The sequence below is a fragment of the Vulpes vulpes genome, chromosome 10, assembly GCF_048418805.1.
Source record: "Vulpes vulpes isolate BD-2025 chromosome 10, VulVul3, whole genome shotgun sequence".
Taxonomy (NCBI): domain Eukaryota; kingdom Metazoa; phylum Chordata; class Mammalia; order Carnivora; family Canidae; genus Vulpes; species Vulpes vulpes.
The window spans coordinates 72281175-72306380 of record NC_132789.1 but is presented as its reverse complement, the minus strand read 5'-3'; the positions used below and the strand labels follow the sequence as shown (position 1 = coordinate 72306380).

The window sequence follows — 25206 nt, the reverse complement described above, 5'->3', positions numbered from 1 at the left end:
TTGAGGTCTGCTTTTGTCCTTTAAAACAAATCATTGCCTTCTTAGACTTTGTAGGATAAAGGGACTCCTTGATTTTTGTGTGCACCTTCTATTGAATTATGATTTCCAAAGGGACAGGGAATTATACTTGATAATGTTGGTGGGGCAATAAACATATTTTTTAAGTTTTTTGTTTAACGCAGTATAAGACTGCATCCTTACGCCCTCCCGAATAATGGATTGGGTTAAAACACGGTGTGTTAGAAGGAGCAGACACATGGATTCTCAGCCACAGTTCTGATGGTGACCCAGGGAGGAAGGGAGTACACCTGTGTATTCTGTGGGGGGTTAATATTTGTCATTCGCTATTTGGAGCAACAGAAAGCCATGAAACACATCAGTTTTCTGAATGTTTGATCTTTCGCATGAATCATGAGCCATGAACTGCATGCAGTCCAGTCTGTCTTGAAAACAGTCCTGAATAACCTCAGTGGCAGGTTCTCCTTGATCTCGTCGTCACCAATAGCTGAGCAAATGTAAACATGAGGGACAACTGGCTACCCCAGTTGGCTGTTTGTCTACCATTGATTGAGCAACAGAGACTAAGGTCCTATTGAGGAAGGAATGTGGGGCAGGACACAATTGGCTTATTAGACATTGTGTCCCTTTGAGGCTTCAGTATAGCGGGGTGCCACATGTTCTACACTTAGATATAGCAGAATAAGCACTGTTAAAGGGGGAAATGCAGATTTTGTGGAGAGCAAAAAAGAAGCAATCGGTTCTAGCTGAGCATGGAAGTGGGGGTAGCGTTGTGGAAGAGGCAGTATCTGAACTAGTCCCTGAAAAGTAATTTGGGGGATCCCTGGGTGGCGCAGCGGTTTAGCGCCTGCCTTTGGCCCAGGGCATGATCCTGGAGACCCGGGTTCGAATCCCAAGTTGGGCTCCCGGTGCATGGAGCCTGTTTCTCCCTCTGCCTGTGTCTCTGCCTCTCTCTCTCTCTCTCTCTCTGACTATCATAAATAAATAAAAATTAAAAAAAAAAAAGTAATTTGGGGTGGAGGCCCCAGAGGCCATGCTAGGGATGGGGAAGTGGCAGGCACTGAATACACTGTAATAGGAAAGTGCATGAAGCATTCAGGGGTTTATCGGATTAAGGGAATAAGATAAAGACTGAAAGCTTAGACTTTGGTACAAATCCTGGTTCCTTATTAATTAGCTATAACTACAACTTATTTGATGCCTTCCCATTCCAAAGCACAGCTATTGACACCTACTTCATGGAACCGTGGAGGTGAAATGAATGTATATAAAGCTCCCACCTTACCCTGGTACCTTGTGCGTAGATGTATTCAAAATATCCTTATGGACAGGTCTCCTGGCATATGGCTAAGAGAGTACCCTGATCAGAAGAGTTCTACTAAATTATTTGCTAAGGATTTCACTCTTTAGGGAATTTTTTTATTACTTTTTTTTTTTTTTTTTAAGTAGGCTTTAGGGACGGTTGGGTGTCTGCCTTCGGCCCAGAGCATGGCCCTGGAGTCCTGGGATCGGGTCCTGCATCGGGCTCCCTGCGTGGAGCCTGCTTCTGCCTCTGCGTGTGTCTCAGCCTCTCTCTCTGTCTCTCTCATGAATAAATAAAGTCAATAAATAAATAAATTAAGTAAGTAAGTAGGCTTTATACCCAACATGGTGGGGCTTGAACTTACCATCCTGAGATCAAGAGTCACATGCTCTACTGACTCAGCCAGCCAGGCACCCCTAGTCTACAGGATTTTAAAGGTTTTGAGAAGGAACAGGACATGATCTGGTTTATCTTTTAAAAAGGTAGTTTTATTTGGCCCAAGGTGATGAGAGTTTTTATATTGCTTGGCCTCACTTGAAGCTTAACACAGCTTCCATACAAAAAATAAATCCTAGAATGTTGACGGAATGTACTTTTCATGGACATTAAAATTTTTTTCCTGGAATATGATGCTGTTTATGGTTTTGGTTGAACAAAAGGAAGATTTTTATTTCTAGTTGCTATTTGGCGATAGTACTCCTGGCTTACATTAGAAAAAATAAAATTGCATCAAAGAAATAAGTGCCATATTGCAAAAGGGAAAGAAACTAATAAGGATCAAGTTTTTTTCTACTACAAAATTAAGTATATTATTTCTAAGCCTTATCTGATGGCTAGTTGTGTTCTGACCTATTTGTAACGAAATTCTATACTAAAGATTATCTACTACATATGCAGTATTTTTTATGGTACCCAAAACAAATTAAACCCTGATCTACAGAGAATAATTTAATGATGAGGCTTAGGTTTGCTTAGGTTTCCTTTGGGGCCTGAGGATCAAGTTCTGTTTCCTGGCTCAGGCTTACTAAGCAACTTTTAATAGGACACAAGCCAAGCTGTGACCTTTACTGTGGCTTTCTCTGGGTGTCCCGACAATGGAGGACAGAAGTAGTTATGCCAGTTTATGAGTTGGGTATGTTTGACCACATTCACCTTATTACATTTGGGAGTGAGAGTATAGCGTTCATCTCCAGGCAGGATGACCTATGTAGCATCCATAAAATAAGGTCCACATCCCTCTTTCTCCTAAGACGTTATGATAAGGCACATGGGAAATAGAGTAGCAGTAATATCCAAGAACTTAAAAATTAAAAAAAAAGAGGTGCCTGGGTGGCCCAGTGGTTGAGCGTCTGCCTTTGGCTCAGGTCATGATCCCAGGGTCCTGGGATCTAGTCCCGCATCGGGCTCCCTGCAGGGAGCCTGCTTCTCCCTCTGCCTGTGTCTCTGCCTCTCTCTGTGCGTGTCTCTCATGAATAAATAAATAACAGTCTTTAAAAAGCCTGGACACACATTGCACCCAAGAACCCTCACCCCCCGCATTTTGGGGATAAGGGAGGCAGTGAGTAGATGCCATGCTTCCTGCTCACTGGCTCAGGGGTTGCAGACCCATTTTTCTCTCCTTCAGAGCTGCCTCTCCTGCCTCGGTTCCTGGGGTGGGTCTCTTGGAGTATCATGCGCTATTTCCAGCTCTCCCCCGGCCCTCAAGGCAAACACTCAGTCCTTTCCCCGGGAAGGTTTTACTGACATCCACTACCCGAAACTGGTGGGGAGTAACTTCCCTGGTGGGAAGGACTCCAGCCCCCCGCCGGAAAAGGTCAGCTCGGTGCCCAGGGGTTCTCACAGCCCTGTTTCTTCTAAGTGTAGGAACTAAAAGCCACTGTGATGTTTATTGTGCATTTAGTCCTAAAATTGGGGTTTCCTGCTTCCCCTTCTTCTGAAGGCACCATCCCACATCTCCTCACTGAAAGGAACTGTGAGCCCTTCCTTGTGGAAGGCTGCATTCTTACTACTCAGTCTGCAGAGGTCAGGGGCCCATGTGGGTACTCACTTCCCTTTCTCAAACTTGCCTGGCTTTGAGGTCCAGGTGATGCCCAGTGACTCCTTTCTCCTAGAAATAGCCCTATTCTGGTGTCATAGCACATGCCAGTGAGGTCCCTGCCCCAGGGGACTGTGGCTGTCCTTCACCTACCGTTGGTATTCAGCGTAGGTTCTGGTGTCATAGCACATGCCAATGAGGTCCCTGCCCCAGGGGACCGTGGCTGTCCTTCACCTGCTGTTGGTACTCAGCATTGGTTGCTCGATTTGCATTACCCTGGCCTTCCCTATCTGGTCTCCCCCACCCTTTCATTTCATTCGTCTATAGATTATACAGCATCCAGGAAATCTTTACCAGGTCAGACGAATTTTGTAAGGGATTAGTTTGTGTTAATCAAAAGTGTGAGTTATAAGCTATTTTGAAGACCATCTGCATTTTCTGGTGCACATAACTCAAAGTAGGTTACCACTGCTGCCTGGTAGAGGCTTAATGAAAAGATAATTATTTCTAATTACAGTATCAAGTGTTTGTAAGTGCTTGAAGATGCTTGAAGAATTTGTTTTTGAGAACCTTAAACACTTTGTCTAATCTCCTTTCTTCCGTCAATTTGCCCTATCTGGATAAAGGGTTGGCCCAGCACAGGAACGTGTATTCCAGCCCCTGTTCTCAACCATCCTTAATCCCAGAATAATGAGCTAAATTTCACGTGCAAGCAAGAACTAGAATTTCTGATGCTGTCGAGTTTCTTTTGTCAGTGATGCTGAGAGAGGAAGGGCGGGGTGGGGGGGCCATGACATAAAACCTTTATGGTAAAACTAGTGACTCAGTTCCTGATCTGGACACCATGAACTTTAAAAGAGGTTCACTCCTTTTCCTGGAAGGGTTTTATTAACACATTAACACTTTAAAGAAGTTTATGGTGTCCTATTGACAGACTTGAACTATACAGTAGGAGGTGTTCTTTGTCAAAAATAAATTAGTATAAACATTTTATGAAGACACTTTACCAATAAGATATCCTTTTGGATACTATATGGAGCCCTCTATCGTTTTTCATTTCTAGCATGCAGTGGGAAAGAAAGTATTAATGAATATTGAGTATTCTGTATAGGTGAATGTGTTCATTATGGCATGATAAAGGATGCTTAGCAAGCCTTCAGAGTTACTTCTCCACTGCAGGTTAGCTCAGTTAGCAAGAAAACCAGGTGTCGAGTGCTGGGGTCCAGTGGTTCATTGGCTTCCCTGGGTTCCATGTTTATTGATTGGTGAGATATCTTGCAGGTACATGTCAGCAGCGGGAGGAAGGATGGCTCCCTTGTGTCATATGTATTATTTGAAGCAAAGTGACATAAAGCTCGCATTTTTTTGGTAGAATGTAAAAAAGGTATCCCCTGAAGGGCCACGCTGGGCAGCGGCCTTGTGCTCCCTGCCATTACACCCAGCATAGGAAAGGGCGATCTTTCCTTTTCTCCAGGCAGATTCATGACTTATCTGCTGAGTGGCCTCTGCACCCACGTGCATCCGGAACTGAACCCCTCAGTTGTTAGGCCCTTAGACGTGGCTTGCCTCTTCTCCATAGGTCTCTCATCTCACTTCTCTGATTTTTACCTTGTTTCTCTAATTGCCTTTCTTGTCTCAGTGATCGTAAATGCTCGCACATGGTTTTGATAAAAGCGGTAAGCTCTTTTTTTTAATCTTCAAAATTACTTTGCCTAAATATGCCTATTTTAAAGCATGGATGAGGAAGAATGAATTCACAGGCCGAATCAAACCTGAGATGGATGTGGTTTCACAGCAGCCCCAGGGCTGCGGGGAAGCAGTGGCATGGATGAGGATTTAGAGTTTAGCCTGTGGGAGGGAGAGTTTGACGACAGAGAGGTCTAAACCCAACCCCGAGTGTTCACACAGCCTGGGTGCCCATGTTAGGGACACGAGTGGGTTTTCACACAGTTGGTGGCTGAGCTTAGGTCTCCCGAAGTCTTGCTATTTATTATCTATGGAGGACCTCAAGAAACCTATATACTTTTCATAAGCCTTACTTTCCTCATCAAATAGAATGAGTGTGAAGAACATATGAATACTAAAAAAATTATTTAGCACGATGCCTGACTCATCGTAAAAGTACCCAGTCATTAGAGAGGCAGGCTCTGGAGACAGACCACTTGGATTTCGGTCCCCACTCTGCCATTTCCTAGTGGTGTGCCCGTAGGCAACTTAGCTTCTCTGTGCCTAGTTGTCTCATTTGTTAAATGGTGATAACAGTAGAACATATCTCAGAATTTTTAACAAAAGAGAGGACACGCATGTCCCTAACATGGCATTTTTCCTCCTGCGCATGTGGTAGGATTTTACTTCCCTGTCCTGTACTTGCCTTGAAATGCACTAAAGCCCAGTGCAGCCAGCAGGGGAAACCACAGGCATCTCTTCTGGTGGGTGTCTTTAAGCCCCGGGGAATGATTCACCTGCCACGGCCACCAACAGCATCACAGCAGGTCAGAGAGGCTTCCTCATAGCCCAGGTCCCTCAGCTGATTGCCAGCAGTCTTGTTAGCATGAGCAAGAAATGAACCTTTTCTTCTTTTCTATCCTTTTTTTTAAAAAGCCACTGAGATGTTGGCATTATTGCCACAGCAAAGCCTAGCACATTCTGATTGACAAACCAAGGAAAAGCCCTGCCTCTGGATTTGAAGTTAGATTCCAGCCAAAATGAGTAAGAGGGCAGAATGTCAGCTATGTTGGCCTGGCCACCTGGCCACAAGGACTTGTGAGTGCCTCTGGATACTTGGCAGCTCCTTAGTGGGCCTCTGAAAACACCCTCATGTGCGCCGGGAGGTACCTGTTGCCTGGGAGATGACAGCCAGTTTGAAGGACCGACTCTTTGGGTGACAGGGATCAAGAGCTTTTCTTAACATGAAAGCTGCATTGTATGGCTTGGGCTGTTATCCCTCCCTAGTTCCCATCTCTGCGTGTGTCTGCATGATCAGGCCCCTCTGTGACCCCCAGAGCCTCAGCCGATGCCCTCCAGGCACCCACGCTGGCCTCTCCCTGCCCTTCACTTGCCCTTTCCCACTTCTCTTAGGTGCAGTTTTGGGTGATGTGCCTCTGCATTGGCTGTCCTTCCCTTTTGTTCATTTTCCTCTGGAGCTTTCAGGGGTTAAATGTGAAACGTCATGGAGAGAGCCGTCTTTGGAAGGCTGAACAGTGTGTTCAAGCAGCACTGTAATTGATGGAGCTGTGCCCGGCTTCTCGGTGAGCAAGGTGAGCTCACTTACGCTGTGTTGGAAGATTGGGTTGCTGCAGAGATGACTCAGTGTCCGTTTTTGATGTTAGTCCAAGGCTAGGCTTTTCTGTTAGCCTTTGTTCCAGAACATTGAGGTGACAAGAGAAATGTTCTGCTGCCGGAAGGAAAGCATTATTAGGAATGGCTTTTCACTAGGATGTTGGTGGTCTGCCTTTCACGTAAACTAATAATAACCAAGTGATTCCAATAGTACTGAAAGGGGCTAGCAGTCATTTTTAAAAATAGCATCTATTCTGCCAAATAGTAATTCATGGTAAAACATGGTAATTCATGTTCAGTTTTTTTTTTTTTAGTTGGAAAATACGAAAACATAAAAAGAATGACTTCTCTTAACCCCACTGTGCAAAAGATAACCATTGTTTGGAGCTTGTTTTCCTTTCCATTTTTACATAGAGGTATATTTAAAAAGGAAATTGGAATGACAACAATAGCAAACCTTTTTTGAAACCATTCTCTGTGCCAGGAACTCTGTAAGTACTTCATTTATGTGCACTATCTCATTTATTCCTCACAACTCTTTGAAGAAGGATTATCTCCATTTTACAGACGAGGAAACTGAGACACAAAGAGGCAAAGTCATTTTTCCGAAGCTGCACAGCTCATACAAGTGGCATTGAGATGGAAACCAAAAGCACTCTTTCCCAGAGCCCAGGGTCTTGACTGGTTCATGCTAATGTCTCACAGTAAAGATAGCTCAGATTAAATTTCATGGAATTTTGCCATGTTAGCTCTGAGTTGTCTGGCTTGATCTCTTGAGAGATTAGCTACAGAAGTGACTTGACAGCTAAGAACACATAACCAATTAATGTTTGTGCCCAAACCACAGCATGTGTCTCCTGATGCACATGGTCCGCGCACACGTTGGCTCCAGGTGATCCGTGAGCTCTGTCCTCCCCAGGTCCCACCCTGAAGCAGCTGCTCCATGCGGTTGCCCTCAGGGTGGGCTCCACATTAAATGGAGGACATCCCCAGCTCTCTCCCCAGCACCCACATGAGATTTCACTGTGAGTTTAGGGGATGTATGGGCATCTAGTAATGAAGTATACATTATTGGCTCTTGATTACCCTGCGGAGCGAGGGTTATAAAAGGCTATAAAAAGGTGCGGCCCAACACTAGCTTCAACCTTTCACCCTCATCAAACATGTGTAACTGAGATTTGCTGATGAGCAGTAAAATCAATTGACCTGAGCTTTGAATGCTCTTGCTTTCCCCCAGCCTGGACTCTAGAGGACCTGCCTTAAGCATGGTTCTAAGTTTAGAGTGAGCCATAAGTCAGCCAGCTCTCCGTGTGCACACGTTCCTGAGTGTTCGAGGCTGTCCTAGTGCAGAGTCTCTAGGGACAAGGTCATCGCGTTGCAACGCCAGCTCTAGGTGGCCACCTGCAGTGGGTTGCAGGTTAGAGGACGACCAGGTGGCAACCTATGTTGGCATCTGGGAAGGTAAAGGGTAAAAACCTCTGCATCTTCCGATATGGTGGACTTTTCAGTACCGAGCAGGTTTGGGTGTTTTTTTTTTTTAAAAAACAACTTCATCTGATCTTTGAACTCCAGAGGGTAAAAACAGGGTCTTAGGAGCCTCACAAAGTGGAGCAAAAAGACAAGAAGAGTGAGTGATAACTAGTCAAAACGAACGCATGCTGTTAGAGGTGAGGCTTCTGGTCACTGTGGTTACCCTCAGAGGTGGGGGTGATGTACTGATGATTGAAGGGGGTACAGGGAACTTCAGTTTTGTTTTATGGAGTTGGTTTTTGTTTTGTTTTGTTTTCTTGACGGAGGAAAGGGGAGAGACAGAGGGAGAGAGAGTCATAAGCAGGCTCCATGCACAGCGCAAAGCCTGGTGCAGGGCTCAATCTCACAACCCTGAGATCACAGCCTGAACTAAAATCAGGAGTTGGAGTCTTAACTGACTAAGCCACCCAGGCACCCCTTTGTTGTCTGTTTTTTTTTTTTTTTTTTACTGGGTCCTGGTTATACAGTATGTCCAGTCTGTGAATGTTCATTGAGTTTTATTCTTATTAAATGTGTGCTCTTTTCTGTGTGTAAGTTATACTTCAGTTAAAGTTTAAAAGTCTTTATTTGTATTTGTGTCATCTTGTTGCAGCTTTCTGATGGACTAGGAACAGCTTCATGATATATGTGGGATTTTGGTAAGCAGAAACAGATGGGTGACAAGCATTGTGAATATCCTTCTTATGAGAACATCCATAGGAAATTCACACACATTCTGGGAACTTTGGGTTGTATGGTTCACTTAGGATGAATGGCATCCATCAGATGCAGGGTGAGGCCTGAAAGGTTAGCTAGGGCCTTATAGTGGCCAGGTTGTATTATTTAATCTTAGAAGCTTGGGGGCGGGGAGCCAAAGAAAGTTTCTGAGAAGTAGAATAGCATAATCAGATCAGGGAATATCTCCAGTGAAATCAAATTCGTAGCCTCATGATCGTAGGGTCACCATGGATTATCCTGTCTGCCCCAAATAAACATTTTCTAGATTTAGTGCATTCTGTGTTACTGTACTTTATACCCATTCCTGTTAGGGCTCACCAGTGAGCCACAGGTGCATAGTTTCCTTGAGCCCACTGTGGTTGTCTTTCCAGAACTTGAAGATGATTATCATACACCTCCTTTAATTCCCTACAACCATCCTTCCTTCTTGACCAGGTGATGCCACAATTTTTTTAGCCTTTTTTTCTAGTCTTACAAGTGCTTTGGCATTTATTTCCTTCCAGCCTTTCCTACATGATGCTTTTCTACGCAATAAAAACACCCAGTGTTTTTTATTCATAGCAAAACTGTGTGTTGGAAGAGGGGCCAAGAATAATGTTAACAGACTTTTGTTGTGTAGGAGGACTGACTCACCAACCTGGGATTGTGTCCCACTATGCCATTGGGCTCCCTTCTCTGGGAAAAAGCACTAGGTAGGATCTTCCGCGGGACAAAGTGTTGATACTTCATTTTTGGAAGTGAACGCACTTGAGTCTAGGTCACTTGAGCAGGGTGAAGCATGTTAGTATTTGATTAATATTTTGCTATTTCTGGGGCCCCCGGGTGGCTCGGTTGAGCATCTGCCTTCAGCTCAGGTCATGATCCGAGGGTCCTGAGATCAAGTCCCACATCAGGCTCCCTGCTCAGCGTGTTTCTGACAAATAAATAAATAAATAAATAAAATCTTTAAAAAGTTATGCTCATTTAAAAACATTTTTGCCGTTTCTTCCCCCAAAACACAGGATAACTTATGCCACATATGGTCTCCTCTTTGGTTTCCTTTGAGACTCTGTGTCAAGACATTATTCTAATAGGGTTGTTAACTGGGCAAAAAAAGATGCTTTTTAGATGTTACAAATCTTTGTTTAGAAATTGTGTTCAAGCCCTACAAAGGCTTGTCTTTAGTCCTTTGGGGACACTTTGGTAGGGTGTCCTGATGTAGAAGGAGAACCCAGTTAGGGTGACTTGGGTTCAAATCCTGCATCTTATTGTCTCAGTTTGTATGCATATGGATTTAATGTAGTCTTTACCTGGTGTGGTAATGAAGATCAAACAGGACGATGCATTCAAACATCCACAGTACCTGGCACCCAGATTTACCTTTGTCTTTCTTTATTTTATTAATTTTTTAAAGATCTTATTTATTTGACAGAATGAGAGCATGAGCAGGGAAAACAGCAGGCAGAGGGAGAAGTAGGCGCCCCACTGAGCAGGGAGCCCAGTGTGGACCCCAGGATCATGACCTGAGCCAAAGGCTGACACTTGACCAGCTGGGCCACCCAGGCACCCCACCTTTCCCTTTTAGAGCGCAAACTAGTTATCCTCCTCACTGCGGTGCTCAGTGATACTTTGCACTTCTTCCCCAGGTGGCCCTTGAGTGAGAAAGCCATTTCTCTGGGTATTACCACTTGTTCTTATTTTTTAATCCCTTGGGTCATGATTTGGTGTTGCTCATTTCCACATCTCAGTACAGTTATATTACTCAGTAAAATTAATGTTTAATGATTCCATTAAGAAAATTATTTCTTGTGTTAATGAATATACCTGCTGGAACTTTTTTCTCTTTCTTTTTGTTACATGATTGGGTTCTGAATTGGACACATTTCCCACAGGGCTGCACTTCACAGGGGATGGGGTGTGGGAGGCACCCCAGTTACCTGGGTGTTTTGGGAAATGAGGACTCATTGATAACCTCATGCCATTATGCATTCATTTTCTACCCTGGCAACTGGCAGTTATCATGTAATCAGACAAAACATTGGACACCCTGGGAGAATGGAATCTCACAGTTAGTAAACATGGATGCAAAAAAGAGTTGGACTATCCTCTCTATTCAGTGGGAGAGGGTAGTAGGGAGTTTTTATCTTATGAATACTTGCAGTTTAAAGATTTATTTATTTGAGAGGGAGACCGAGTATGTGGAGTGGGGAGAGGGAGAGGGAAACTGAAGCAGACTCCCTGCTGATTGTGGAGCCTGACATGGGGCTTGATCTCAGGACCCTGAGATCATGACCTGAACTGAGACCTAGAGTTGAACGTTCAACCATCAGAGCCATCCAGGTGGCCCTAAATACCTACAGCTTAAAAATCTGGGACCTAAAGTATGTCTGTGGTGTACACAAAGAGTCTATCACAAAAACTACGCCTTTGGCTTCAAATCTTAAAGTGCTTTTTGCCTTCGTCCTTCAGGTAGAACGTCATGACATGAATACCCTAAGCCTGCCCCTGAACATTCGCCGAGGGGGGTCTGACACCAACCTCAACTTCGATGTACCAGATGGCATCCTGGACTTCCACAAGGTCAAACTCAGTGCAGACAGCCTGAAACAAAAAATTCTGAAGGTGACGGAGCAGATAAAAATTGAGCAGACGTCCCGCGATGGGAATGTTGCAGAGTATCTTAAACTCGTCAGCAGCGCAGACAAGCAGCAGGCTGGCCGTATCAAACAAGTCTTTGAGAAGAAGAATCAGAAGTCCGCTCACTCCATTGCCCAGCTACAGAAGAAGTTAGAACAGTATCATAGAAAGCTCAGAGAGATCGAACAGAATGGAGCCTCCAGAAACTCGAAGGACATTTCCAAAGACAACCTGAAGGATCTGCAGCACTCCCTGAAAGATGCCCACGCCAAGTCCCGAACTGCCCCGCACAGCACGGAGTGCAGTAAATCAAGCATGCCCGGAGTGTCCCTCACTCCGCCTGTGTTCGTCTTCAGTAAGTCCAGAGAGTTCGCCAACCTGATCCGGAATAAGTTTGGCAGCGCCGATAACATCGCACACTTGAAAAATTCCTTAGAGGAGTTCAGGCCGGAGGGGAGTCCCCGGGCCTACGGGGGCAGCGCGACCATTGTGAACAAACCCAAGTACGGCAGCGATGACGAATGCTCAAGTGGCACATCAGGCTCAGCTGACAGTAACGGGAACCAGTCCTTTGGAGCCAGTGGAGCCGGCACGCTGGACAGCCAGGGCAAGCTCACCATGATCCTGGAGGAGCTGAGAGAGATCAAGGACACCCAGGCACAGCTGGCCGAGGACATCGAAGCGCTCAAAGTGCAATTTAAGAGAGAATACGGTTTCATTTCACAGACCCTGCAAGAGGAAAGATACAGGTATTTCAGATTATTCTCTTGGAATTCTTTTAGAGGCATGACTTATTGCAGAGAGATTGCCTTCTTGAAAGTGGTATGCTGATGGTTATATTTTCCATAAATGTGGATATGGATGAAAAAAGTTAAGAATCGACAGTTTTTTCCCATACTTCATAGTTCTACATTTTATAATTTGTGACTTACAGTTTGACACTTTAGAGAAAGTTGCGTCTTTTAACATATCCCTATATAGTCTAGGACTTGTGCAGACTAAGCTCCTGATTCAATAGACTCCTGTTACAAAGTTGCATTACACTAATTCACCAATCTTTTCATCTATTTTCTTTTCCTCCGTAATAGCTATGTCAAGTAAAAAAAAATTACTGCATTGTTCAACAAGGTAGATTTTCTTTGATACTTCAATCTGAAAGTTTTTACATAATATACAGTTTTTTATATATACTGTATCTTGCCCATTAAACTTTTCACCTTAGGAATTTTCAAAAGAAATCTTAAGAGTAAAGTATAAATTCAAATCTTGTGAATTTTTTTTAGCTAACTTTTTACTTTATTTGAGAGAGAGAAGGAGAGAGCCCAAGTAGGGGAGGGGCAAAGGGAGAAGCAGGCTCCCCACTGAGCAGGGAGCCTAATGCAGGGCTCTATCCTGGACCCTGAGATCGTGACCTGAGCCAAAGGTAGACACTTAACCGACTGAGCTACCTAGGCCATTCCTAAGTTAGCTAATTTTATTTTATTTTCTTAAGATTGTATTTATTTATTCTTAAGAGGCAGAGACATAGGCAGAGGGAGAAGCAGGCTCCCCACGGGAAGCCCGAAGTGGGACTCGATCCCAGGACTCTGGGATCATGACCTGAGCCAAAGGCAGATGCCCAAACACTGGTGGCATGAGTCACCCACATGCCCTGTTAGCTAATTTTAAAAAGTGTTTTGTATGCTGAATTTTATGTACTTATAACTTATTAATAAAAATATTAATCAAAAGTGACTTCCCACCATTTTCCCAGTAAAAAGATTCTCCAGAGTTTTAGGTTTTTTAAAGATTTTATTTCTTTTTTAAGTAATCTCTATACCAACATGGGCCTTGAACCCACACTCTGAGATCAAGGGTCTCACAGTCCACTGACCAAGCCAATCAGGTGCCCCCCAAAAGATGGGTTTTTTTTGTTTTTGTTTTTTTTTTGGTCAAAGTTAATATCTTGACTTATAAAACTGTAGATTAAAAAATTCAATACCCATTACATATTGTAAGATTAAATTTTGCTTACATACTTTATATCTCCTACATGGTTTTAAATGTATTAATTTAGAAATATGGCTTTTTTTTTAGCTCTTATATTTAATGAAACAACTTTTTTAAACTTTCAGCATACATCTTTGACTTTAGTTTCTTTATCACACAACTATTTTGGGGTCGCAGGTTTTCCAGCGAACACTGACTTTAATTCCTTCTGAATAGTTTGGGATACAGTACTCTTTGGATCCAGATTTTATCTCAAGTCACAAATACTCATTTACATAAATGTAGGACAGTTTTTGTTCTCATTTGTCATATAGTTACATTTTTGATCTTCAAGAGTCAGCCACTGACACTATTTTGCTTGCAATAAGAGATCTTTTAAAAGGCTTTTACACCAAAATTTGGATACCTATGAAGTCATATCTGAGAAGAATCCTTAAATCTGCATTAATTTTCTTTTTTTTGGTCTCACTTTTTTTTCTTGAGGTATAATTGACATATAATGTCTCAATCTCCATCCCTCCCTCCCTCTTTCTCTCTCTCTCTCCTTGTAATGATCCTATCCGGTGACCTATTTAAGCATCTAACACTGACATTAATAGAAGTCATTTCAGATTAATGCATTCCCCCCAAATGCTTCCTGATTTCAAATAAACATTATTAGTTTTTGAATATAAGACAAATCCCTCCTCTTCTTTGAGGGAAATGGGAGATAGGAACAGGAATCTTTGTTCTTATGTTACTTAAGATTTGGACTTTTGGAAATGGCACCCAATAAGCCATTTATAATTTGTAATGAGCTTTAATTTTTTTATCAACATTTAAGTTTCAAGAGCTGAAACATGTTTTCAGAACTAGAGTATGCTTTGGGAAATGGTGGAACTGGTGGTAGTGTAGAAGTTGGCTCTTTCCTCATGGGCTCTCTGGCGTGTGAGAGCTGTACTGGTGGACCAGAAGACACTGTGCAGGCAGGAGAGGGGGGCCACACTGGGGTGCCAGCAACTCTTGGTCTTAAGTGGGATCCCAGACAGCCCTGTCTCTTGACCAGCCCTGCTGAATGCGTCAGGTGTGTCCTGTTGTGTCATCACCGCAGCCGCTGAAGCTGCTCATCCCATGTGGGGGGATAAGCCAAATCTGGTGTGCGTGGGACCTCAGGAGTGAGGACAGAGAAGTTCAGATGGTAGAAACCAGTGTTACCCAAAAGCATGTTCCCTGCAGCTAGATGTACTCTTTTGGAAACCTAGTCTTCCAGGGAATGAGAACAAGGAGACCTTTGAAGTGTCACTCTCAGAATCAGTCCTCTCTTTGCAAAGGTACGAGCGGCTAGAAGACCAGCTGCATGACCTGACAGACCTGCACCAGCACGAGACCGCCAACCTGAAACAGGAGCTGGCCAGCATCGAGGAGAAGGTGGCCTACCAGGCCTATGAGCGCTCACGGGACATCCAGGTACTGCCCCTCTCATCATCAGCCACTCACTTGGGCTCTTCCCAGTCTTAACTTCATTTACCAAACTGTAAACACATGACCTGCAAGCCCTAAAGGATTTCTGGCACGTGGAGCAAGATGTTTTCTCTGCACAAACATTGTCCACCTCATTAACCCCATTAGCCCGTGTTATAGATGTCACTGACTACAGAGGCTATTCTCTGTAGCCTCAAAACTTTTTTGTTGTTGTTAACAAATATTTATTATCTACCCAAGCCCATCACCTATAACCTCTTTTCCTCCCCCGCTCCCACCACCAAAATCGCTAAAAATTTTTAAACAGAGGCAAACCTTGCCTTCAAGAAGCTCACGGAGTGAGTGGGGAATCAGGATCAGGTCAACTGCCAAACCACTCAAGAGAACACGAGCAGGGGCCAAATTACATGGCAGACAGTGAAAGCCACAGGATTCAGGCACAGTGCCCAACAAGCTCAGAACTGCTGGGGCAGTTGGTCATTTCATGGTCAAACATTGGATTTCAGTTTCAGGTCTGCCACTTACCAGTGGTGTAACCCTGAGCCTTGAGTCAGTTTGCTTGTCTGTAGAATAATAGCTTCGATACCTGGAAGAATTTCAAGGACTTGAGTGCATACCATGTGCCATTCGCTAGCAAAGCACTTTACAAGGCTCTTTTTCCTCCCCATCGACTCCTTGCAGCAACCCTCTAAAGCAGTTCCTACTATTTTCCCCCTTTCTCAGATGTGGAGACAAAGGCAGGTAGGTTAAGTGCCTTGGACCTGGTCTCTCTCGCAAACAGTCCTTGAGTAACGAACATGAATGAACGTCCAGAAGGGTGGGACCTGAGGGATGAGTAGGTTCTGGATGGATGTAAGGAAGGGTTTGCTGAGTCACTGTTAGCAAAGGCATGTTTCAGTGTGAATGTGCTGGGAGCATTGTAGTGGGACAGCCCTGGGCTTCTTGAGCGCTTTTTTTTCCTGCTACCATAGGGTCTCTTTCTTTTCTTTTCTCACAGTTTTACTGAGATATAATTGATGTATAACCTCACATTAAAGGGTACAACGTAATGATTTGATATATTGCACAATGATCACCACGGTAAGTTTAATTAATAACATCCATCACCTCACCTAGTTAATACATTTTTTTCTTGTTACAAAAAAGTACTTTTAAAACCTACTCTCAAGACACCTGGGTGGCTCAGTGGTTGAGCATCTGCCTTGGGCTCAGGTCGTGATCCCAGAGTCCTGGGATCAAGACCTGCATCAGGCTCCCCACAGGGAGCCTGCTTCTCCCTATGCCTATGTCTCTGCCTATCTCTCTCTCTCTCTGTCTCTCATGAATACATAAGTTTAAAAAAAAAAACCCTAAAAAAAAAAGACCTACTCTCCTGGCAGCTGTCAAATATGTAATACAAAATTGTTAACTATAGTCGCCAAGCTGCACATTACATCCTCAGGAGTTTTTTCTCTTATAACTAGAAGTTTGTACATTTTGACCACTGTCACCCATTTCCCTAACCCTTCGCTCCGTGCTTCTGGCACCCACCAGTCTGTTCTTTGTTTCTGTGAGTTTGGTTTGTTTGTTGTTTTTTTTATATTCTGCATATAAGTGAGATCAAAGAGCATATTTGTCTGCTCTGCTCGACTCATTGCACTTAGCATCATGTCCTCACAGTCTATCCATGTTGTTGCAGATAACAGGATTGCCTTCGTTCTCGTGGCCACATAATAATCCATTGTGTATATGTGTATCTCATTTTCTTTATTCATCTGTTGATGGACCCTTGGGTTGTTTCCATGTCTTGGCTATTGTAAATAATGCTGCAGTAAACATGGAGGTGGGGATATCTTTTCTAGAAACTGATTTCATTTCCTTTCGATTTATACTCAGAAGTAGAATTGCTGAATTTGTATAGTAGTTCTATTTTTAATTTTTTTAAGACTGTGTATTTATTTATTTATTCATGAGAGACACAGAGACAGAACCAGAGACATAGGGGCGGGGGAGCAGACTCCACACAGGAAGCCTGATGTGGAACTCAAGTCCAGGACCCCCAGGATCACGCCCTGAGCCAAAGGCAGATGCTCAACCACTGAGCCACATGGGCCTCCCACTATTTTTAATTTTTTAAAGAACTTCCATATGTTTTCCATAGTGACCGCTGCAGTTTACATTGCCATTGATCTTCTTTTTTAAAGCAAAAATGTAGACTTTTCAAGTAGTGCTCAGTTTTATTTTTACAACGTTTCTTTGTAGGCAGTGGTTATTTTCTCCAGCCCCACTTTATGAGGGAGAAAACTGAAACATGAAGGGAGATTTTTTTCCCCACAATGTGTGAACTGGAGTTTCAGCTGCCCACGTTCTGTTCTGCTTGGTGTCGTGGGCTGGGAGTGTGTGCCAGTCCCAGGCATCTACGTGGACAGTTCTGGGAGCCAGAGCGTCAGAGCTGGTAGGAAACACTTGCCTGTGAGGTCTGGGGCATGGGTGACCCTTGAGGGACTTGCATCCCTGCTCTGGTTTAGGAGACTCACCTTCACCGCTGACTGGTTTAGGATTTGACCCACTTAAATGTTAAGTGTTGCAAGGTGAAAACGGCGCCGTCAGTTTTATTAGAATATTCTGTTTTTAGAACATGTCCAGGATGCCACTGGATTATGTCTAAATATATGGTTTTCTTCTTTAGGTGAGAGTTTGGGTTAATATTGTTCTTCCTTTGTCAAGGAAACCTACTTTAGGGCTAACAGGTAAGATAAAGGGAGGGACTTTACCAGAGGCAGCTTCGCAGTTTAGAAGAGTTCACTTGAACATCTTTCGGGTTTTGTCTCTAACTCAGAAGCAGAAAGAGGACATCCGCGTGAGTGACTGGAGAGTCGTCTTTGTTAAGATAGTGAGAATCCTGGCTCTGCCGCTCACTGTGTGACCCTGGACGAGCTAGCTCCCTGTGCCTCAGTTTCCCCATCTATAAAATGGAAATATCAGTGAGCTTCACCTCAAAAGGTCGTCAGGAGAATTAGGTGGGATAATACAGAGTACTCAAATCTTTGCCTGACGCATAACAGGCAGTCAGGAAATCAAGGCCGGCCGTTTATTTTATCATATTGGTGAGTGACTGTGTTCCTCGGGGCTTTTAGCGATCAGGCCTGCTCGGCTTCATCTTCATCCTCAGTTCTTGTTTTGTTTATGCAGGCTGGGCTCCATGGGGCACAGGCTGGTACAGGTGGTGAGGGTGGCTGTTGCTCACAGAGATGCCACGGTTTTACGAAATTGAGATTTTTTTTTTCTATCAACCTTGAATTCCTAATTTTAGAAAGGCTTCCAGATAATTCAGCCTGTCCTCTGTCCTTATCCCCTGTAAGTTAAACACTGGATTCGAGCAGATACTAAATAAAGATCGTGGGGCCGAATGTCTCTTAGCAGGTGCTACAACGAAAATTCCTTGCAATTCACTCCTTCATTTTCTTGGATTTTTGAGGGGGGGGGTTGGGGATTAAAAAATGCAATAGTTCTAAGGCAATTCACTCTTCGGATCACTCTGTTTATATATATAATTCATGTACCCAATTAAAGATGAATGAATTTACCAAAATGCTGCTCTTTTGTCTTGTTCTGTCACCTTTTCCATGACGTGTCTGAAACGGGGAGAAATGGTGGGCTCAAGCATTTGAAAAGAATGCACGGTTTCTGGGGTGCGTGCCTGCCGTCATAGAAAGCCAATACTGCCTAGAACATGAAGATCTGAGGAAGTTGTACCTCCCCTGTTGGTGACTCATGTAATGGAAGCCACTGTAAGTGACAGAGACCCCAATCTTGGGCACAGAGAGTATATTCAGCAGAAGAAAAGCGAATCAGTGTCCCAGCTGTTATGGTGGGTTAGAACCTGAGAAGATGGCTGTGTTGGAGCTGAGCGAACACGTACTGGCAGGGGAGTCAGACGGCAGGCTAGTGAGCTCAGAGAGGCTCATCGTGCCACCTCTGGTTAGTCCTTTCCTCCCAGGACACACAGGGTCCTTCTCTCCCGAGCCTCACCCCTGTCCCTGGTTCGAGGTCTGCGCCCGGCTTGTGGCTGTCCTGTGCTGGGGAGACAGCAGGATGGCCCGGTCCCCATCCTCCCACAGCTCTGGACTGTCACTTGGGTTGGAAAGGTGGAGGATACTTCACCTCCTCTGATGGGGCTGGGAGGGCTGCCCCTGGACATAACAGTGGAGGAGATGGGACCTGAAGGGGGAGGGAGAGTCACCGGTGAAGGGGAGAGTGGGGAGGCAGACATTTCAGACACAGTGGCCCCAAACATGCTGCTTTTCCGAACTTTAAAAAGCCTATATGGCTGAAGCGTGGTGAGCCGGGCAGGGACTGGCATCATGTGAGGCAGGAGACAGTGGGGGGAGGACAGAGGGGAAAGAGACGGACCCCCAGAGATAGACACTGGTGGTTGCATCGACGGGGCTGGTGATGGGAGAGGCGAGGGGTGTCTGATAGGAGGAACTGGGTGGATGGGGTGCTGTGCTGAGGAGAGGAACAGCAGAAAGGAAGCAGTGCTGATGGCAGGTACAGGAGAAGGTGCAGTACATGAAGCCACATTTGGACGTGTTGCAGTTGAGGTGCTTTTAAGAGGCTCAAATGAGGAGGGGTGCCTGGGTGGCCCAGTTCATTAAGCATCTGCCTTTGGCTCAGGTCATGATCTCAGGGTCCTAGGATGGAGCCCTGTTCCGCGGGAGTCTGCTTCTCCCTCTCTCTCTGCTCCTCCTCTCCCCTACTCCTGCTCTCTCTTTCTCTCTCAAGTAAATAAAATAAAATTTTTTTTTAAAAAAAAAAAAAAAGGAAGCTCAAATGGAGATAGCAGGGAGGCATCGTAGATACGTGAGTCAATTTTGCAAGAGATGACTGGGCTAGAGAAATACTTGGAGTCAGCTGTGACTTAGTAATTGAAGTCTTAGAAAGAACAAGAGGTAGGGACAATGTGTAGGAATGTGTCACCTTGGACGTTGTTCTGAGTAATAGCATTCAAAGAGCAGGTGAAAGCCGAGGTGCCCCATCAGTCCTGTCCCCATCCCTTCTCCTTCCTCCTCCAGAGCCTGTGGATGGCTGCCCGGAGTCTGAGTGGTGGACGGAAGGACTGCGGTTGGAGATACCACCTACTCTGTGTCTGGAGGCCGTCACCTACAAAGTGGAACCCCACCGCTCCTCTCATTTGTCCCTGATGATAGCAGCACATGCCTGTGTTTTATGTCCTTTATTTCAAATACAAATAGACTCAAAATACTCACCTGTGAGCCCCCACATACAGTATTTTATGGCTGCATACACATGCTCATGTGGTCAGGAATAACAATAAGTGAGCCTCGGGGTTCTCGTATTACTTCTTTGTTGTCGTCATCATCGTTGTCATCGTCAGCTTGGCTGTTTGAAGCTGCCTTGGCATGGAGCATCCTGAGCTGGGGGGCTTTCATTCGTGCATGTCTAAGCACGTGCTCACACGTTGCCCATGATCTCAACAGCATTTGACCCTCGCTCTCCCTCTTGCCCACAGGAAGCTTTGGAATCTTGCCAGACGCGCATTTCTAAGCTGGAGCTCCACCAGCAAGAGCAGCAAGCTCTGCAGACGGACACCGTGAACGCCAAAGTTCTCCTGGGGAAGTGCATAAACGTGATCCTGGCCTTCATGACCGTCATCCTTGTGTGTGTGTCTACCATCGCCAAGTTTGTCTCGCCCATGATGAAGAGCCGTTTCCACATCCTTGGCACCTTCTTTGCCGTGACGCTCCTTGCAGTATTTTGCAAAAACTGGGACCATATTGTGTGTGCCATAGAAAGGATCATAATACCCAGATGAAGCCACTGGTCCCTGTCTCCAAGTGCTTTCACGTTTCTGTTTTAAAGAAAACTCTGTGCATACTACCAAATTTTAAAATGAACAGTTATGCTGACTAGAGATCACCAGGCCCCGGGCTGTGCCTTGTAAATAACTCCCATTCTCTTCACGCAGTAGCAACTGCCACTCAGCCCCTGTACTTGGTGGACATGAATCCATTGCAGAGCCTTCCCCGCATTGCTCACTGCCTTAATCAGACCAGATTTCCTGCCCACCTGACTAGCCCAGCATGGTAAACCTCTGTTTACCGAGCATTTGGCATAATCAGTGTGACCCGTGAGAAAAAGAGTTTGAAGCCTCTGTCTCTCTCCCCTAAGTCTCTATCAAAATTGAGCTTCACAGTTGCTCATGGTTGCATTTTCCCTGAGTCCCATAAGCAGCAAGGCTATGGCAGGACTTGCGGGATGGAAGGAGTACGGGCATTGGCCATGGGAGGGCTTGTGGCCTCCAGAAGCACAGCACATCCTGTGTAATCCATTCTGCTTGGGCACAGGTGACACAAGGTCCCCTGCGTTCCAAGTGGACAGGTGCACGTGGCCCATCATAACATAGACATCTCACAACACACCCGTTTATCCTTCAGAAGTCGAGCTTAGATGTTCTCTTGCACTTTAAAGGGTAAGACACAAAGATTTAGGGGTAGGGCTTTTGCCTTCTTGCACCCAGGGAACCGCACACCTAATTTTGTTCTAAGGGGCTATGGAATGGCTTTCCTACAAGCATGTAGAAGTGCTTCCAAATCCCACTCCAAACTGTGGCCTAAACATTACTGTAGGGTCCCGTAAGCACTACTCTGGAGGTTTGCATTTCAGCAGATCTTAATTGTGATAAACCCCCTGTGAGGACGTGATTCTGCTTTATTCACTGTCCTTGGGAGGGTTATAAAGCTTATTGCACAAGTGAAAACAAATGATGCTCACGTCTTGGGTTTCTTCTTCTTCAAGAAGGACAATAGAATTGTACTTTATAAAGTGAAAGTGCCCTGAGGTAGGAGCGCGCAGGCGGAAGACAGAACGTGTGGTCTGATGGTGCGGCAGTCGAATCAGTGGGAGCAGTTCACCTGGGTTAAGACTGAGAAAGTCCTCAGAGGACCTGTAAGACCAGCCAGGATCAAATCAATTAGATCCCGTGTCCGCACCACAGTTGTCGGTTGTCTTTCAGGGTCTCCCTGACGGGCCTCAGTAATGGAGTGGCCATGCTCTCCCCCGGAGGCGGAAGCACGCAAGAGTTCACATCTCTCACCTGTGTGGGCAGCGAGGCTCCTCACTAATTTCAGCCCAGATGCTACTTCTCTTGTAATCTTTTTCTCTCTGTACCTAACGAAGACGAAGATAGAAGATTTTAATGGAATCTGCTGTTCAGTCCCTCCTTCCACCATCCACTCTGTTATCTGAAGGCGTAAAGATGTATGTTAGTGTACATTTTCTTCCAGAAAACATCGAATCGCCTGGATTTAAATTAAGTGCAATATTTTGCGAACAGCTGCTCTTAGGGAAATCTCCTGAAAAAATGTGACAGTGTGCCATGGTTTGAGAGAATGGAATAGTTGAGCATTTGGTACAAGTCCAGTGTGTGTGAGACTCAGACTGAAGCTTTCCTCTTCTTTTTTTAACCGTACACTGAGTTCCGTGGTTTTACTAAATTCACAAACTTAGGCGACTATCCCCACTATCTAATTCTGGACTCGAGCTTTTTAAAGCAGTCACCATCATTTCGCGACATCTCTGGCTGTTCGTATTTTGGATTCAGGGAAGAGGGAGCTACCAGCGCCCCCCCCCCAGCCCCCATCCCATGGCTGTGTCCCCTTGCACTGTCAGACTCTCCCTTGTTCTGCCAAGTTGGCGGTAAATACACTGTGACCCATCAAATCCAGGGGACAGAAAAAGAGCTCCAGATCCAGGGAAGAAAGGGAGAAAGAATGGTGTGCTTGCTTTTGCTTCTGTATTTTAATGGCCAGCATTCCCCTTTGTCAGTCTCCTTTTTGCTGAGGGCCGGATGTAACGTACGCCCTTGGATCAAGCTGGGTCCTGATGGGTGCCTCTCGGGTTCTGTGAATCTTTCTTTCTGAGGCCCTTTGGATGTGCCAGGGATTGCAGTGGACGAAGATGCTGCCCTTAGTTTAGAGAGTGAGTGACATGGCCAGCCCTTGAGATTAAGGCTGCGGGAGGACCCAGGACATGGACCTGCCGCACAGGCCACTGTGCTCCACTCAGCATTGGCTTTGACACTTCCCAGACATGCAGGTCAGTGTGTCTCCTCCCCACAGAGAGAAGTGGGAAAAATGGAAAGCAGCGCACTCCGCCCTCTCCAGTCTGGAGCTGTTAACAGAAACTGCTAGAAACTGGCTCTGTTGTGAAATAACCTAGGGTCTAAATCACCCCACCTGATCATGACTTCTTTGCACAGAATTTATATTTCTGGTGATTCTCATTAGATATCAGATAACCTTATTTTCACTTGGGTAGGCCAAACCTACGTGGCTTATTTATTTTAGAATCTTGTTGAAAGTTTATAAATCTTTTTAATAAGCTGATCTACTCCAAGGAGACCTTTATTCTCTGCAGAATTTATTGTTCTCTTCTTAAGGAATAAATCCTGCCATTGTATGTTTTCTTTCCTGTGTAAGGGGACTCAATAAAATTTTACAAATTATTCAATTAAAACTTGTAATCCAGCTAGGACATTTCCTGGAATTGGCTATCTATGCTTATGTCAACTAATCCTCCCTCCCCCCCACCTTTTCATGGGTCGTAAACATCTCGTACGTACCTAAACCTAAAGATAAAATCAGTCGTGTGGTGGGCAGGCACCTGCTCACTTAGTGAATTTAGTGATGATTAAAGGTATCGGACATTGCATTTTATCACAGGATTTTGTGGTGACATACTATTTTCATGATCACCATGATTATGATAGTTTGCTGAGGACAAAACAAGAACCTAAAAATACTCTCCTGTGGGTTTTGAACTGGTTATTCCAGCTTATGTTTTGAGTATGATCAAGCCCGAACAAAACATCCTCCTCCCCCCGCACCCCCCCAAAATTCCTACCACAATGAAGCAGTAAATAAAAGTACTCCATTGCTGATTTTGTACAGAGTAGGATCAGTCCCAAGTTTCTAGCATGTACCATTAGTGGGTTTGCTTCTGTGATCACCATGAACTACAGAAAGACTGAGATCTTCTGAAAATCCCCACCCCTTCTCCCATAAGGCAGTTATCCCTTTCCGTCAGTTAGCATCATTCTGCTTTGTCACTCTTGTTTTCATTGAAATATCACCCTGCTAGGTATGTTTATTGCCCTGCCATTTCTCCAGCATATTAGGTTTAATTATGGGATCAATAACAGTGATGGGAATTGGATTCCCTCAGGCCACCTAATTATTTTTATCCTTTGGGGTTGGAATTTAAATACCAAACGGTTTTGCATCAAACAGGGACATCTTTTTGTTGAATCTAAGTATAGTTGTATTGGTTTGGAAAAGCATTTCACTATGCTTATTAAGATGAACATGTGTGATTAGACCTATTTTGCATATTTCTATAATTGTGAGGAGTGAGCCAGAGGTAGAGCAAAATGGCATTATTTAAAATTCAGAGCTTTATCTGGAGAGAAGTGTTTCAAAAAGTTTAGCCCATGTGCTAAGGAAGGAGTTGGTCTAAAAAGATAAGTCACTGAAAAGAATGATATTGGCATATTTACATCAAAGGTAGTTAAGAAGCCAAAAGATACAGTAAATGCAAAGTTTGGTAATCCAGAAGATACAAAGCAAAACTAACCTATAATTTTCTAAAGTCAGTGCAATTATCTGTTTATAAGAAGCTGGAAAGGAATGTACCATGATTGTTTTAGGAATAATTTGTGTGTTGCAATTTTAATTTATTTAAAACATGTCTCCTGTGTTTGTCCTAAGAGAAATGTTTCAACAAAACGTGCTCTGTGTTTAAGATATGTTTAGGCAGTAGTTAGCAGTTCTGAAAATGGAAACTAGAAATGTTTATTGTGAGGTGTTTTTGCAGAATTTGTTTTTGTGAGATACTATGTAGTTCCACGTCAGCCTAAAATTGTAAATTCTCTGTAGATTGTCATCCTATTCAAAGCAGGTGCCATTATTTTTTTAAATAAACATTTGATGTTAGCTTTGATGTTAAATAAAGAGTTAGGTTTCTTAAATTTTCATATTTGTCAGAGCACATCTCAGTAGCAAGTGTGTGCGTCTGTATATCAATTTTTAAATGGATTTTATTTTTTACAACAGTTTTAGCTTCACAGCAAACTTGATCAGAAGGTACAGAGATTTCTGGGGTGCCTGAGTGGCTCAGTTGGTTAAGCATCTTACTCATGATTTCTGCTCAGGTCATGAGATCAAGCCCCTGTGTTGGGCTCCATGCTCAACAAGGAATC

General features: G+C 44.3%; 1 protein-coding gene across 26 annotated transcripts in view; it reads left to right on the top strand.

The window, feature by feature from the left end:
- TMCC3 (transmembrane and coiled-coil domain family 3) overlaps nt 1-24979 on the top strand; it is a 254360-nt gene extending 229381 nt beyond the window's left edge. For 22 of the 26 annotated variants that reach the window (XM_072724606.1, XM_072724588.1, XM_072724599.1 and 19 more), the window contains 3 exons: nt 11331-12247; nt 14798-14933; nt 20461-24979. In XM_072724606.1, coding sequence (XP_072580707.1) covers nt 11331-12247; nt 14798-14933; nt 20461-20763 — 1356 coding nt within the window. In that variant the 3' untranslated portion in view covers nt 20764-24979. Of the gene's footprint in view, nt 1-5760; nt 6614-8757; nt 8804-11330; nt 12248-14797; nt 14934-15945; nt 16029-17189; nt 17257-20460 lie in introns of those variants that run through there. The other 4 variants (XM_072724601.1, XR_011994910.1, XR_011994911.1 and 1 more) reach the window with 4 other exon arrangements.
- The last annotated feature ends 227 nt before the right edge of the window (nt 24980-25206 follow it).